Source organism: Nannospalax galili, unplaced genomic scaffold, assembly GCF_000622305.1.
Source record: "Nannospalax galili isolate Female #2095 unplaced genomic scaffold, S.galili_v1.0 scaffold381, whole genome shotgun sequence".
Taxonomy (NCBI): domain Eukaryota; kingdom Metazoa; phylum Chordata; class Mammalia; order Rodentia; family Spalacidae; genus Nannospalax; species Nannospalax galili.
This window is the reverse complement of record NW_008347312.1, coordinates 1,213,357-1,228,902: the sequence shown is the minus strand read 5'-3', so window position 1 is coordinate 1,228,902 and position 15,546 is coordinate 1,213,357. Positions and strand designations below refer to the sequence as shown.

At 45.9% G+C, this 15,546-nt stretch overlaps 1 protein-coding gene across 1 annotated transcript in view; it reads left to right on the top strand.

The window, feature by feature from the left end:
- Positions 1 to 15,546, top strand: part of Otoa (otoancorin) — a 79,772-nt gene that overhangs the window by 26,579 nt on the left and 37,647 nt on the right. The window contains exons 11-17 of the mRNA XM_008843890.2: positions 1,072 to 1,195; positions 4,570 to 4,785; positions 7,439 to 7,606; positions 9,585 to 9,725; positions 12,018 to 12,076; positions 12,724 to 12,841; positions 13,541 to 13,619. Of these exons, the coding sequence (XP_008842112.1) occupies positions 1,072 to 1,195; positions 4,570 to 4,785; positions 7,439 to 7,606; positions 9,585 to 9,725; positions 12,018 to 12,076; positions 12,724 to 12,841; positions 13,541 to 13,619 (905 nt within the window). The remainder of the gene's footprint in view (positions 1 to 1,071; positions 1,196 to 4,569; positions 4,786 to 7,438; positions 7,607 to 9,584; positions 9,726 to 12,017; positions 12,077 to 12,723; positions 12,842 to 13,540; positions 13,620 to 15,546) is intronic.

Sequence of the window (15,546 nt, the reverse complement as noted above, 5' to 3'; positions counted from 1 at the left end):
AGCTCTGGGTCTGCCTCATCTTATTTACCTTCATGACTTCCTTACTCCTCCATCCATCATATCTAGTATGATGTGCTATGCTGAAGAGAGCAAACCTTCCAGTTACTGAAGGTACAGAGTCAGGGCCAGCCTGTGCGGCAGCATGGAGTGTGCACAATACTACTGTATGCATCAGTCTTTCAGAGGAGTCAAGCAACGTACTGGAGGCCAAATGTCTCACAGAACTGCACCTCAAACTCTAGTTGGATGAATCTAGCCAGAGTTTGAATCTTTCCATACCCACTTTATCCTGTTTTTTTTTTTTCCCCCTAAAATCTTTGCATCAGCTGGGTAGGTGGGTAGTAAGTCATCTTGGAAAGAGAACTCTCATTGAGGGTGGAACAATCCTACCTTCTCATGTGGAAAGGAGTTTTTTGGTACCATCTTTTCCTTATGTTTCCCTTTCCAGGAGGGAGATGGCTTAATTGGATGGATCTAGATCCATAGTTCCAGCTTCATTATTTGCTTTGGGCAAGTTCCTTGATCTCTGAGTCTTGCTTGCCCTTCTATGAAATGGGACTGTATCAGTTATTTTTCTAGTTTCTATGATGAAATACCTCACAGAAGCAACTTAAAGGTTTATTTTGGCTCATAATTTCAGAGGGTAGAGCCCACTGGGGAGGGGAAAGCATGGCAGTGGGATCATGAAGCTACAACTCCTTATATCATGACCCACCAGGAAGCTGAGAACAGGACTAGGCTAGAAACCTCAAAGGTCATCTCTCAGGGGCCCATGTTCTCCAGCCATGTCCCTCTTCCTAAAGGTTCTGCAACTTCCCAAAACATAGCCACCACCTGGGGACCAGGGGTTCAAACCCAGGAGCCTGGGGGTGACAATTCACATTCAAACCATACCTGGGGCACCAACCTTGTGGGGTTGTTGTGAGGCAATGACCCAGTTGAGGGCACAGGACAACTGCAGGTAAGTGGCAGCCACTGTGATTTCGACTCCTGTGGTTTGGGTTCAGGGGAGGTACACTGGTGGCTCTCAGCTTTGAGCCCCCTACCAGCCTCCCTCATCTTCTCACACAGGTTGGGACTGCTGGTTTGTTTTTATGATGACCTGGAGCTGCTGGACGCTGCCCTGGCCCAAGTCCTTCTTCATCAGATGATCAAGTGCAGCCACCTGCAGGGCTTCCACGCTGCTGTTCAGAAGGTGCACATGAAATGCAAGGCCCGGAGGCCTTGGCCTCAGTTTCACCAGTCAGAGAAATGGGAACAGCTTTGCCTGGCCTTTGAGAGCAAACACTTGTCATTAATCAGTCCAACCCCAGCAGATGGCATCTCCAATCCTGGGGGAGGGGAGCATAGGAAAAAATTACAAAAAACAGCATAGAAAAAAAACTGGAAAGACTGAAACTTGGTCAGAGCAGCCATAGTCAACTGAGCATGAGTCACCCCAGGGATCTTAGCATCTGTGCTGCCGAAGCAAGCACAATCTGGGGATCTTAACTGCAGATCCATTCAGGAGGTCTGGAGTGGGGCCAGCAGTACGTCACTTGCTATAAGCACCGAGTTGCTACCCAGGGGCTGGAAGAATTTACAAGCATAATTCCAGACTGGGTTGTGCATGGGCAATGGTCCTGCTAGGCTCTCTGAGATGGAAGTTGTTGGTCTAGGGGAGTGGCCTGGGCCTGGTATGGGTCTAAAGCTCTCAGGAACCAGGAATGTGGCACTGGTCTCTTATCCTAGCTACTGGGAAGGCTGAGGCAGGAGAATCCCAAGTTCAAGGCCAGCCTGGGTGACTTAAGACACTCTCTCAAAATAAAAAAAAGTATAAAAAGGAGTTGGGGATGTAGCTCTGTGGTAGAGCAGTTGTGGGTGGCTCTCTAAGGTTCAATCCCCAGAACTGGAAGTGGGGGGGAAAGCCCTTAGCTGACCGACAGCAAGCAAGGTGGCTCAGTGTGTAGAGCACTTGCCACCAAGTCTGAGGATCTGAGTTTGATTCCCAGAACCCACATGGTGGTAGGAGACAACCAACTCCTGCAAGTTGTCCTCCGATCTCCATAAGTACTATGTCATAGCACATGTGGGTAACCTGAGTGATGGACCTCCACCCTACAAATAAACGTAAACCGAAGTCCTCGGATGATTCCAGTGGCTCAGGCAGGATGCAGAGCCCTGAATGGGTGGTTGTTTATTGAGCTCCTAGACTTGTTTCTGGTCAAATTAGCAATTGCAGATGGTTTCCAGCTCCTTCTTCCATCCCATTTTCCCTATTCTATTCTATTTATTTATTTATTTATTTATTATTTTTGTGTATGAGTGTAATGCCTGCATGTAGGTGGGTGCACCCATGTCATGCAATGCCTGTGGAGGTCAGAAGAGGGCCTCCGATTCCCTGGAGCTAGAGTTTCAGACTGGTGTTGTTAGCTGCCATGTGCGTGCTGGGAATAACACTCCTGTTCTCTGCAGGAGCAGCCAGTGCTCTTAACAGCTGAGTCCTCTCTTCAGCCCCCTATTTTATTTCTTGAGTCAGGTCTTGCTCTGTACCCCTTGCTGGGCTCCATATTGCAACCCTCGGGTCTCAGCCACGTGTGTACTGGGATTTCAAACACACGCCATGACATCTGGCCTTCTTTTCAAATCTCAGAGCTGTCCTTCTTCTCTTATACTTTTTTTTTGTTCTCTTTTTAGTTTTTAAATTTTGAAATAGTAAAGAGAATCTCGATAAAGCCATCGACGATTCCACAGCGGTTTTTCACACATAATTCCAAAATCCTCCATCACATTTGCCCTTTCGTGTCACTTGGCGCCCCCTCATGGTTATCTATCTGGTTTAGTGCCTATTTTTGCGTTCAAGGAAAAAGTTCTTAAGTAAATTCAAGCAAAAGTAAGAAAACAAATGCATTCTGTGACCATAGAGGTACCCAGCCAAGAAGAGAGTCAAATATAATTAGACATGGGGACACCTTAGGGTCACCGAGCTCAGTAGTTCTCAGACTTGAGGGTACATTCCAGGCACTCTGTGGGTTCCATAAAATACACACCGCCATTCTAATTTTATAGGTCTGGGTGTGGCTGGAATTGTTTCTTTCTAGCAAGCTGTCATGTGATGCTGCTGCTTCCAGCCACCGACCTTGGTTTGCGAACTTTCTAGTCCCCACTTCCTTCCTGGGAAAGCTCTAGGAAGGGAACTCCCACCACGAGGCGGCGATAGTTTCGTTTGCTTCGCTCTGCTGCCTCCCAGTGGCAATTTCAAGATTGCATATAATGGTTATGCGCATGTGCCTAAAATGAATATATTGTTTATACAAATTCAAGGGTTAAAATAGGTCACGTTCATTTTTCCTCTCCTCCCTCTCCTCTCCTCCCCTCCCCTCCCCTCCCTCCCCTCTCCTCCCCTCCCCTCCGTCTCTCCTTTCTCCTTGCCCTCCCATCCTTTCTTACTCCCTGCTTCTGCTCCTCCTTTCATTTTTATTTTTTGTGGGTGCCTGTATACATCATAGCATGCCTGTGGAGGTCAGAGGACAGCTTATGGTAGTTAGTTTTCTCCATCTACCCTGTGGGTTCTAGAGAGCCAACTGAGATTGTCAGAGTTGATGGCAAACACCTCTACCCACTAAGAAATCTCGTCAGCTCCTCATTATTTTTTATGTACAGAGGTTGCTATAGTTGGCGAGTTTATTCCCTTCTCTACCAGAATCAAAAGGGAAACTCTTGACTATAACTAGGGAAACATACACTAAGAAATAAATGTAGGTGTGTTGTGTAGAATATTTTTCACCTTCATTATGGGTTGAAAGGAGCAGGATCAGAGGTTAGATTATAAATTGGAAAATTTGTCTTTGGAATGATAGTAAGCACGAGATATAGAAAAAAAAGTAAAGAAATGTTTGAACACATTAGATGGATAGAAAATAGAATTATTTGTTACCTCTAGGAATTCCTTGATCATAGCCTGCCTTCCTTCCTTCCTTCCTTCCTTCCTTCCTTCCTTCCTCTCTCCCTCCCTCATTCCCTCCCTCCCTCTCTCCCTCTCTCCCTCCCTCCCTCTTCCTTCCTTCCTTTGGCAAGTGTTCCACAACTGAACCCCATACTCATTTTCATAGTTACTTTCATGAGTTTGGATTTTCACTTTGGCTTTCTTGTACTGTTGAGGATTATTTTTATACTGATTATATATTATCACGAGAAAGCCCTTGAATATTTCACAAAAGAAAAGCAGGCAAATATATGGATATAGAGTTCACGATCACAACAAGAAAATAGAAGCTACAAGAATGTGGTAGAGTTAGAAGGGAATGAAATTCTGCCATGCTTTAAGGTTGATTTAATAATACATTAATATTTAAATGAAGCCCAACGTGAATTTCCAGCACTTGAAAGCCAGGGCTGCAGGAGGTATTTTCAGTGAGTAAGTCACTGTCTGGCTATGAGCAAGAGTACATTTCTCTCCTGTCCCTGGGCCAGGGGCTTTGATGGGCCAGGTCTGGGGAGGGTGGTGTGGAGTCCTTACACTCAGGATGTGGTCAGAAGCCCACTGCCTTGCTTTCTGTTGATACTCACGCCACTCTGTTCTCTTTCTAGCTCAAAGCTGACCTTCTGGACATTGCCACAGAGAATCAGACCCTCAATGAGACACTTGGCTCTCTGTCGGATGCAGTTGTGGGTCTGACCTGCACGCAACTGGAATCCCTCTCTTCTGAGGCTGTGCACGGTGCCATCTCTACCCTCAACCAGGTTTCAGGCTGGGCCAGGAGCCAGATCATCATCTTGTCTGCCAAATACTTGGCCCATGAAAAGGTCAGCTGGAACTTTTAGCCTTTCCTGAGTGCCCAAAGATCCAAGGGCCACTGTAATTGTTAGCTCAGGTTGCTGTAGCAAAATAACACAGACTGAGTGACTTAAACAACAGAAATTTCATTCTCACAGTTCTGGGGACTGAGAAACCCAAGATCAAGCTGGTGATGCAGCTTCATTCTGAGGCTTCAAGACAGCAGACAAATGCTGTCTTGCTATGTGCCTATGTGAACTCCATGAGAGCAAGCCCCCCACCCCCATGTATGCTTACTCATGAAGGTGTGTGTGGAAGCCAGAGGCTGATGTTGGGATGTCTTCTTCCATTGCTTCTCCACCTCATTCTTTGAAGCAGGGTCTTTCAGCAGACCTAGAACTTGCCATTTTGGCTAGACTGGCTGGCCCCTGAGTCCCAAGGTCACCCGTCTCTGCCCTGCCCAATTCTGGAGTTACAGGAATGCACTACCATGCCTGGCTTTTTGTGATGCTGGAGATCAGAACTTAGGTCTCTCATGCTTGCATTAGCAGGCCCTGTACCTACTGAGCTATCTCCCTAGCCCCAGTGTCCCTTCTGATAACGGTACTAATCCTATTAGTGCAGGGCCCCATCCAACTCTATCTCATGACCTCACCACCACCCAATACACACAAGGGCTTATGACTTCAGCATATGAGCTTTAGGAGAACACAGACATTCTGTCCATAACAGTCAGCTATGTGCGCACATAGCAGAAGCAATCAGTTAATGAGAAGAAAGTGCTGGGGAGGGTTACTTGGGATTGAACCTTCGCTCTGTCAGTTACTAGCTGTGTGGCACCAGGCAATTGCTTCACTTCACTTCGCTCCAGTTTCCCTATTTGTAAATTGCAGATAGCAATAGCTCCTCCCCCACAGCACCACTGCACAGATTATTCGAGTCAGTGCACAGAAAGATGATTAAACATCAGGGACATAACAGACTGTGAGCTCTGTGAGTGAGCTGTTTTTGAGCTGTTGATCAGCTTGGACCAACTCCAGGATTTTCTTTGTTTTTGAAGCTGCTGATACATCTCTTAACCTGCGTGTTAGACTGTTCATGGCTGTTGTAGCCACCTGAGATAGCCAGGTTAAAGGAGGAAAGGTTTATTCAGGCTCATGCTCCCAGGGATTTCAGTCTGTGGTCACGGGCTCTGTTGCTTTGAATCTGAGGTGACACAAAACATCATGGTGGCAGGACTGTGTGGAAAGGGGCCTGTTCACTTCATGGTGGCCATGAAGCATGGAAAGAGCAAGATAGACAGAGAGAGACAGAGAGAAAGCAGAGACAGAGACACAGACACACAGAGAGAGAGCAGGGACAGAGGGAGACAGGGATGGAGACGGGGATTGAGAGAGAGAGAGAGAGAGAGAGAGACAGACAGACAGACAGACAGACAGACAGTATCTTCTGTTTCTTCCCCTTATATTCTAACAGGGCCCCTAGCCTATTGGTGCTGCTCACAATCAGGGCAGGTCTTCTAGCCTTAGTTAATGTTCCCTGAAAACATTCTAAAAGGCACACCTAGAAATGTGCTCTATTAGACTCTTAGGTGTCTCTGTATCCAATCAAGTTGACAATCAAAATTACCTGCCCTTGGTATCAGGGGTGATGCTTTATCTCAGTTTTGGGCTGCAGAGAGGAGGCTGTGAGGGAAGAAGGTCCCATTTGGAGGAGCAGGAACCTTAGTCCATGCTTTAGTTGCTGTGTCTGGACTTTCAATGGGGGGAGTCAGCCTCTGTGTTGCATCCAGTTCGAAGGGCTCTAGACTCCAGAGACTTGAGTCCTAAGCACTCTGACATCTGTCTCTTTCCATTCACACTCACAACCACCTTCTAGGATATCAACTGGTTTATGACAATTGGACTGGAACCAATTCCAGTATGGCACTGACAATAAACATTTATGAAGTGCTTATCGTATACCGGGTTCTGTTCTAAGTGTGCTAATCGTTTAATCTTCCTATCAACCCAATGAACTCAGTGGAGTTAACAGTCTTCATTTCTGAGGTTATTTGCATGAGGCACAGATAATGTAAGGGAATGAATCACCAAAGTCACAGTGGAAGGAATAGTCAGGGGGCAGAGCCCAGAGTCTCTGGCTTCAGAGTCTGCTTAGGAACTCCCAGGGCATCTCCATCATGTCACCGATTCTCATTTTTATATTCAAGACCAAGGCTGGCCCATTCATCGTGTCCCTCATCTCATGGTGACTTCATTTCCCATGGTGAAGACCTTGACTGCTTTTGGAGTGTGATTGAGGTTCTGTGAGCCCATAATGACATTTTCTGTGCAAATAACTTCAGGAAGCAGAGGGCGATTGTTGTATTCCCTCTTGGTTCTGGACAAGGTGGTTTGTCTCTTTCCTAGTGTCAAATAATGAAAACAAAAGCCCTATTGATGGCTCAAGGGTCACCATATGTTACATTCACTATGGCTTGTGAAGTCCCCCCCCCCAGCAGAGAGCTTACCTTGGCCTTGTGTTTTGATATTTAACTCTCTTTTCTGATAGAAGGAAGGTGAGTATAGCATCTGTCTTAATCTCCATCTGGCCCCTCAGCTGTCACCCATCCCAGTACCTGGCGTCAAGTGGGCTCAGTAAATATCTGGGAGAGCCTGACCCTCATGGCTGATTCTCTGCCAGGTGCTGTCCTTCTACAATGTCAGCCAGATGGGTGTGCTGCTACCAGGGATCAGCACCCAGGCCTTCTACAGCATGGACCGCAGGGACCTCTGGCAGGTCCTGAGAAGTACCACCTCTCAGCATATGTCTGATTTATCACCTGTCCAACAGCAAGGTGTCCTCAGCAAGGTGAGAGGTGGACGTCTGGTCCTTAGCCTTGTGGCTCACAGAGGGTGTATTTGGGAAGTCTGTGGATGATCTGTGAATGGGCTTGGGGTTGGGGTATCTGTTGGTGTGGGGAGTGTTCTGAATCCAGAAAATGCTGGCTCCTGGTGGTGTAACCTCTTTCCTTCCCAGACAGAGTCCTTTGGACCATGTTAGTATTTTTCTTAAACCCTGTTGTTTTCCTAGCAAGTCTAATATAGAAGACTTCTCTCAAACCAGGCTTCTTGATCTAATTACAGTTCATTTTATTTTATATTTTGAGACAGGGTCTTACTATGCATCCCTGACTAGCCTAGAACTCACTATGTAGACCAGGCTGGGAGATTCACATTTGCCTGCTTCTGCCTCCTGAGTGTTGGGATTAAAGGCATGTGCTACCACACCTGGTTTATTTTATTTTTTTAAGACAGGACCTTGCTGTGTAGCCCAGGATGGCCTCAAACTCACTATGAATTATCTATTATTATGCCTTAGTTTTCAAAGAGTTGGGATTACAGGCATGCACCACAACAGCTTGCTCTAAGAACATCTCAAAAAATTTGTTTTCAGTCTAAAAATGAATTCTGAGGTTCTCAGAGTGTTTTGGACCCAATTGTGTGAATCTTTTGTGCATTTTGTTTGCTAGGCCTGCTAAGACCAATTACAAAATCTGTTAAAAAACCAAACCCAAGGAGTTTGATTTTTTAATATAATTTTTTATTGAATTTTTGTGTATATCATACATAAAATCATCTTTACACCCCTTTCCCTCTTTCCCATAGCCCCCCTGACTGGAGTTCATACATTCTGTCATTTGTATTAAGGCCTATTATGTAAAGTTAGTGTCCTGAGATGTCCCTTAGTTCAACTTCATCCACTGGGGTTTAGTTAGCCTATCTAGAGTCTCTCTCTTCAAGAAGATCTGCTCTTTCTCACCCAGCAGTAATCAGCGACCAATAATTCTTCAATTGGGGGCTCCTGTTCATTTCCACAGGTCTGTACTGGTTTTTGTCTGCCCAAGTTTGCATGGGTCTTGTGTATGCTGACACCATTGCTGTAGGTTTGTATGAAAAGGGTCTCTGGTGCCTGTAGGACTATTTCCATATGGTCATGCACCTCCTCCTTGGCTCTTACAATCTTTCTACCCCCTCTTCTACAGTGCTTCCTAAGCTCTGGGTAGGTGGACCTCAATATAAGAACCTGTTCAAGGACCCACACTCTGCAGACTCTTATTTTCTGTGTTTTGGCCATTTGTGGCCTTTTGTGTTCCTGGCCTAGGAGTTCAGTCTTGAAAAAACACCACAAACACCAGTGCTCTGTAGATAGCGGTAGTATATATGGTTAAAATAGAGGGTATGTGGGTGTTACTCTTTTTGTGACTTTGACCTAAATACCTGATAAACAACCTAAGGGAGGGAAGGATTTGTTTTGGCTCATGATTTCATAGGTTTCAGTCCATGATTTCTTGGCCTCATGTGCAGGGGCAGAACTTCATGGCAGTGGAAGTGTGGGGTGGAAGACAGAGGTTCACTTCATGGCTGACCAAGAATCAAGAGAGCAAGACAGGAAGCGGCCAAAGATCTGCCCCTACTGACCTACTTCCTCCAGCTAGACCTCACTTAAAGTTTCAACAACTCCCCCCAGCCCCCAGAGTAGTGCCACCAGTTGGGGAACAAGCATTCAAAACACAAGCTTTGTGGGGGAGGATATCATATTCAATCCATAACAGTGTGTTTTGAAACAACACAGACTTGGGTTTGAATGGCATTTATCAACTTTCAACTCATCACTTTTTAAGTCCTGATTTTCTCATTTGTACATCGGGGATAACAGTAGTCCCTACTTCATAGGGTTTCTAAGCAGATTGGTTGGATTTTATTGCCCACGAAGCAGCATGTGGTTATCATGCAAATCTTCATCCTCCTTAAAAGGCTGTGACTGCCTTTCTTCTCAATTTTGGCAGCTGATGGAGGCAGAAGATACTGTTTCGGGCGTTGTGGAGATACCAACGGTTTTCTTTAAGGAAGTGTCTCTCTTCGATTTACAAAGAGAATCAGGATTCAATGTTACAGTCCTCAAGGAAAAGGAGCTTCGAAGGAGCCAGGTATGACCTTAGTGCTCACAGACCAATCCCATGTTCGTTTCTTTGGTGCCAGAAATAGAAGCCAGGACCTCCCACATAACAGGTAGAGCAAGTGCCGTACCATTGAGTTACGTCGCCATCCCTGAGCACGTATTTCTGACTATGTGTCTTTGTGGGGGCAGTTCAGGGTCTGTTTGATAAAGGCACTTTTTTTGTATGTGATTAAACCCAGGAGTCAGAGTAGCATAGTGGTAAGAAGTAAGGCAAGGCCTGAGGATGAATTCCTGATGCCATTTATCTATTAGCTACAGAGAAGTGACCTCTTACAAGGCCTCAGTTGTCACATGAGCAAAATGAGGATCTTGTTGACGATCAGTTCATGACACCCAGCCAGGAGCAGTGCACTGAAAATGTGACCCATCATTATAGCTGTTGTTGAATTCAGCCAGCATCCCGGCTGCCTGGAGAGGATGCTACTGTTGAGACCGAGGCCTGGATGCAGAACTTTCCCTAACCTCCTGTTGAGTTAGTCACCTTCATTTTATTCACTTCTGAAATGTGTGTGTGTGTGTGTGTGTGTGCGGTGTGGCATGTCTGTGTGTATGTGGTATACATCAGTGCACTTGTGTGTGGAGGAGGCCAGAGGTCAACCTCAGGTGTTTTCCTCAGTCAGTCTCCACCTTGTTTTTTGAGACACAGCCTCTGAGTTCTTGCCTAGAGCTCGTTGATTCAGCTAGGCTGGCTGGTTAGTGAGCCCCAGGGATCCACCTGTCTCCACCTCCCCAGCACTGAGATGGCAAGTATGCACCAGCACACCTTGCTTCTTTATGTGTGTTCTGGGGGTTGAACCCAGGTTCTCACGCTTGCATGAGAAACACTTTACTGACTGAACCGTCTCCCCAGCCTAGCACTTCTGAAATGTTTATTTTTATTTTTGTGTGTATGATGAATGTGTATGATGTGTGTGTGTGTGCGCTTGCGCATGTGTGTGTGTGTGTGCGCTTGCGCGTATAATGTACCTTGCTGTGTATGTGTAGATAAGAGTTCAACCTAGAGTACTGGTCCTCTAGTATTGTTTGAGATGGGATCCCTTTGTTGTTCACAGCCACATACTCCTGTCTAGCTGGCCTGCGAGTTTCCAGGGATCCTCCTATCTCCACCTCCCACCTCCCTTTAGGAGTATTGGAGGTACAGAAGTGTTGCTGCACCCAGCTTTTACGCTTTATGCTCTTCACGCTTGCATAACAATCACTGTACCCACCTAGCCATCTCCTCAGGCTTCTGCGGTGTTTATGGAGCAGCTACTTACATTTGCCTGGTATGATTCAGGACACTGGGAATGCAGACATGCACAAAGCAGTCAAGAGTCTTTCTGTTGAGGGGGTCTTGCTTGGGGTCTTTCACAAAATTGGATGATAGTACAGCCATCTATTGCTATGTGACAAACCACTGCCAAGTCCAGCAACTGGAATATTCCTTTTATTTTGAGAAACACATTCATATATGACTTCAAGGTGTTTTTGTCTCAGCAACTGGATTGATGGAGCTGTCATTTCCTTGGATTGGGAAGTCTGTGGAAGAGTCCCTGAACCTGCTACCCTTGAAAATCTCAGCAGCCACACACAGAGCACCCAGAACTTCTGTCCATTCGTTCTTCCTGCCTAGGCCTTTATGAGACTTTGATCCCTCAGCTGTCACATCCCAGAAGCCACCTCTAACACTAGATCATAATTTACTGTTTGGGGAATTATGTTCAAAGTTTTAGAGTCTATAAAATAGATGAATGTCGTACTTGATAGCTTCTGCAAGTTAGGTGTTCTGCAAAATTTTGTTCCTTAAGACAAATGAGTCCCCTGCCTCCCCTGCTGCCTCCTTGAGTGTTCACCTGGGAGGGTTGGAGGGGAGGGCCTTCCTGCTCTAGCTCCTTTATTGATGCTGCTTTCTGGCCCATGCTGGTCTTGTCATCATTGCTTGGGTTCAGGACTAGCAGGTGGGCACACGAAGAAAGGCCACAGAGAGTGCTCCACGGGGCAGCAGCTGTGCAAAGCAGAGGCAGTAAAACTCCAGGCCTGTCGCCCTAAGACTCTGCTTCTTACTCTTGCAAGCACAGAGAATCTTCTGGAATATATCAGCTTGGACTCTGGGATTGTCCTGGCACCAATTCAAATTCTGGCTAAGCTACTTAGTGATTGGAGGGCCTTGGGTTAGTAACATCTTGGGTCCAACTCTGTTTCCCATCTGTAAAATGGGATCACAGTGTGCTTTCCCCACAGGCCTCAGTGTGCTGGACTGTCAGTCTGTCTCTTACCCTAGGCCTTATTCCTGTATGAACTTCTGACAAAGACCACTGGAAGACCCGAGGAGCTCTTGAGGTAGGACAGTGTGCCTCAGTCTGGGCTAAAGAGCCCCTTGAGGCTTTCTGCCAGAAAAGCCTGATTTCCTAGCAGGGCAAGTAGGTAGTATATTAGTTACATTTGTATAGCTATGAGAAAATACCAAAAAACAACATAAGGCTGAGAGATGACTTGGTGGCTTAAGACACTTGTGCTGAGCTTAATGATCTGAGTCCCTAGAGCTCACACGGTAGGAGAGAACCAGGTCCTGAAAGCTGTACTCTGACCCCCACATGCGTGCACACAAACACAACAAGTAAATGTAATACAAATTTTATAAAAGCAACTTAAGGGAGGAAAACGTTGTTCTGGCTCAGTTTCAAAGGATTCAGTCTGCTCTGACATATCATCATGGGCCAAGAAGCAGACGGCAAGACAGGAAGTGGCCATACCCCCAAGGACTTGCCCCTAGTGACCTACTTCCTCCAGCTCTGCCCTACTTCCTACTTCTAGAACCTCCTAAAATAGCACCATCGTTGGAGGACTAAACACTCAGATCATCGGCCTGTGGGGACAGTGTATATTAAAGTCATAATTTAGTGTGCAGCCATGTCAGACAACTTGCCTTCGTTTGCCTCCCTCTTCTCCCTTACCCCCCTTTTCGTGGGACCTGTTTTGTTCTCTAGTGCGGGACAGCTAGTGAAAGGCGTGCAGTGCTCACACATCGATGCCATGAGTGCCGAGGTCTTTCTGACCCATTTCCAGTATTTCAAGAACAACTTCTTCCTGCTTTCACCGGATCAGGTACCACGGAAGCATTTTCTTGCTTCTAATTCTCTCTGTTGATCCCAGGACTGGGCCTGGATTGACTGTGATGTCTAAAGATATTTATGTCAGAATTATCCAAATGAAAGTGATGATTTGGAGACAAATAGGATTTCTCTAGTTTCTTTAAAAAGTCTCCAACCACCCACGTCTTGCAGTCAAGGGTTCAACAAGGTGGTTGCTCCATACTCAAATGTGAACCTTAAAATCTGTTTGTAGTGAGTGTCCTGCATGCTTATAATTACATCCTCCTGAGTCTGAAGGAATTCCTCACAAAATACCACTGGCCTTGCCAGTAAGGGTCATGACTGGGAACCATGATCTGAGAGGATTTCCTTTATCATGTTCTAAGTGATTAAAGGACATCTTCAGCCCTTTGGGGAGATGAGAGGCAATGAGTTATGTCACAGTCATGGTCACTAATTTAGTAAAAACAAACCTTGAGGACAATGTTTAGTCTTTGAGTGTGAACTCTTGCCTGGGCAGAGTCTCTGGAGGCAAGGGATACATGGGACAAGTCAACGGCAGTCTTGAGTTTCAAAGGTGAATTAAATGTTTCTTACAGTTAGTGTTCTCCCCAAGAGCCTGGTGGTTTAAGCTAAGGGCACAACCTCTGAGACCATTAGGGGACTAGGCAAAGTTTTCACAAAGCCCTCTCATTCCCTTTGATCTCATCAGTACTTTTCAAACATGAGTTTATATTACCATTGCCTGCAAGGTGTTAAAACACAGATTGGGGGACTGGGGAAATGGCTTGGTGGGTAAAGTGTTTGCTGTGCAAACATGAGGACCTGAGTTTGGACCCCCAGCACCCACGTGAAAACCAGGTGAGAGTTGTGTGCCTGTAATTGGAGCCCTGAGGGTGGAGAAAGAGAGATGGTGGGGGTGAGGAGTTGGGGTGGTGGGGATATGGGATTACTCGCTGAGCTGCAGACCAGCCAGTGACAGACCGTGTCTCAAAAATAAGGTGAAGATCAATAAAGGAATGTCATCTTCTGGCCTCCATGTGCACATAGGTGCATGTCTGCAGACATATGTGCACACACATGCATGCACACCATATCCCAGCCCCCCAGACCCACAGATTGGGGCTCCCACGTCCAGATTTTCCTATGTAATGAGTTTGGGGTGAGGCCTAAGAGTTTCCATTTCTTTTTTCCTTTTTCTTGTGGTGCTGGGGATGTAACACAGGACCTTGGGCATGCTAAGTGCTCTAATTTCATTTTATTGCTGTGATAAAACACTCTGATCAAAAGCAACTAGGGGAGGGAAGGGTTTTTTTGGGTTACACTTCCAGGTCACAATCTATCACTGAGGGAAGTCAGGACAGAAAATCAAGCAGGAACTGAAGTAGAAACCAGTTGTTGGCTTACTGGCTGTCTCCCTACCCCATGCTAAGCTAGCTTTCTTATACAGCACAGGCCCACCTGCCTAGCGATAATGCTGCTCACAGTGGGCTGGGTCTCCCATATCAGTCATTAATCAGGACAAACGTTCACAGACATGGCCACAGGCCAGTCTTGGTGGAAATTCTTCAAATCAAGATTCTCTCTTCCCAAGTGACTCTAGGTTTTACCAAGTTGATGGGGGGCTGGAGAGATCTCAGCAGTTAAGAATGTGTGCTGCTTTTCTGAGGATCAGAATTTGGTTTCCAGAACCCATATTACACAGGTCCCAACTATGTGTAAGTCCATTTCCAGAAGATCTGACCCCCCCTTCTGGACTCTTTGGGTACCTGCAGCTGTGTAGCATGCACAATACACACATACAGACATACACAATACACATAAATAAAAAATACAATAAATAATTAAAAAACTAACCAAGACACTAGGCAAACACTTCAGTATTGAGCTGTACACCTTCGCTAATATAATTTGCATTTCTAATTTCTTCTCTGGTGAAGAAATATGTAAGAAATATTTCTTCTCCAGGTAAGAAAGCAGATAACTGAGCTAATGGATGGAGATCAGATTTGAGGAAGATCTGCATGTTGGAGTGGGAAGAGTTGCCCTAACTAGGTGCTTCTTATATTCCCAGTTTTCAGAACCTTCAAACACTTAGTTAAGTAGAAAATTACCTGCATTGGGTTTACATTTGTATTGAAAACATCATTATTATAAAAATAAATACAAAGTCAAATAGTCACATTTTATCCAGATTTCCCCTAGAGCAGACTGGGCATGCTCCATGTCCCCAGGAGTCTTTTGACCACACTTGCAGACACCTGTTTGTTACAGCTGGGGTTCAGGCATGCTACTGGTATTTACTGGGCAGAACCCAGGTTACTGCTCAACATTCTAGGATGGGTAGCACTGCCCCACAATAGACAGTTGCCTCTCTAAGACATCAGTAGTCTTGAGGCTGAGCATCCCTCTCCCACAGGGACGTATTGCCAGAGGTTTCTCTTATTTCCTTAGCTACATCCCCAGCCTGAGAGATGCATGTAACATAAAAAACCACATGAACTCATACTGTCCACCTCTCTCTCTCTCATTCTCTCTCTCTCTCTCTCTCTCTCTGTATAGGCATCATGTTAACATATGTCACATTATTAAACCAAAATAGTTGCAGAAGGGCTGGCAAAATGGTTCAGTAGGCAAAGGTACTTGTGGTCCAACCTGTTGACCTGAGATCAATCCCTGGGATACATGTGGTAGGAGAGAACTGCGTGTATGTGTGTG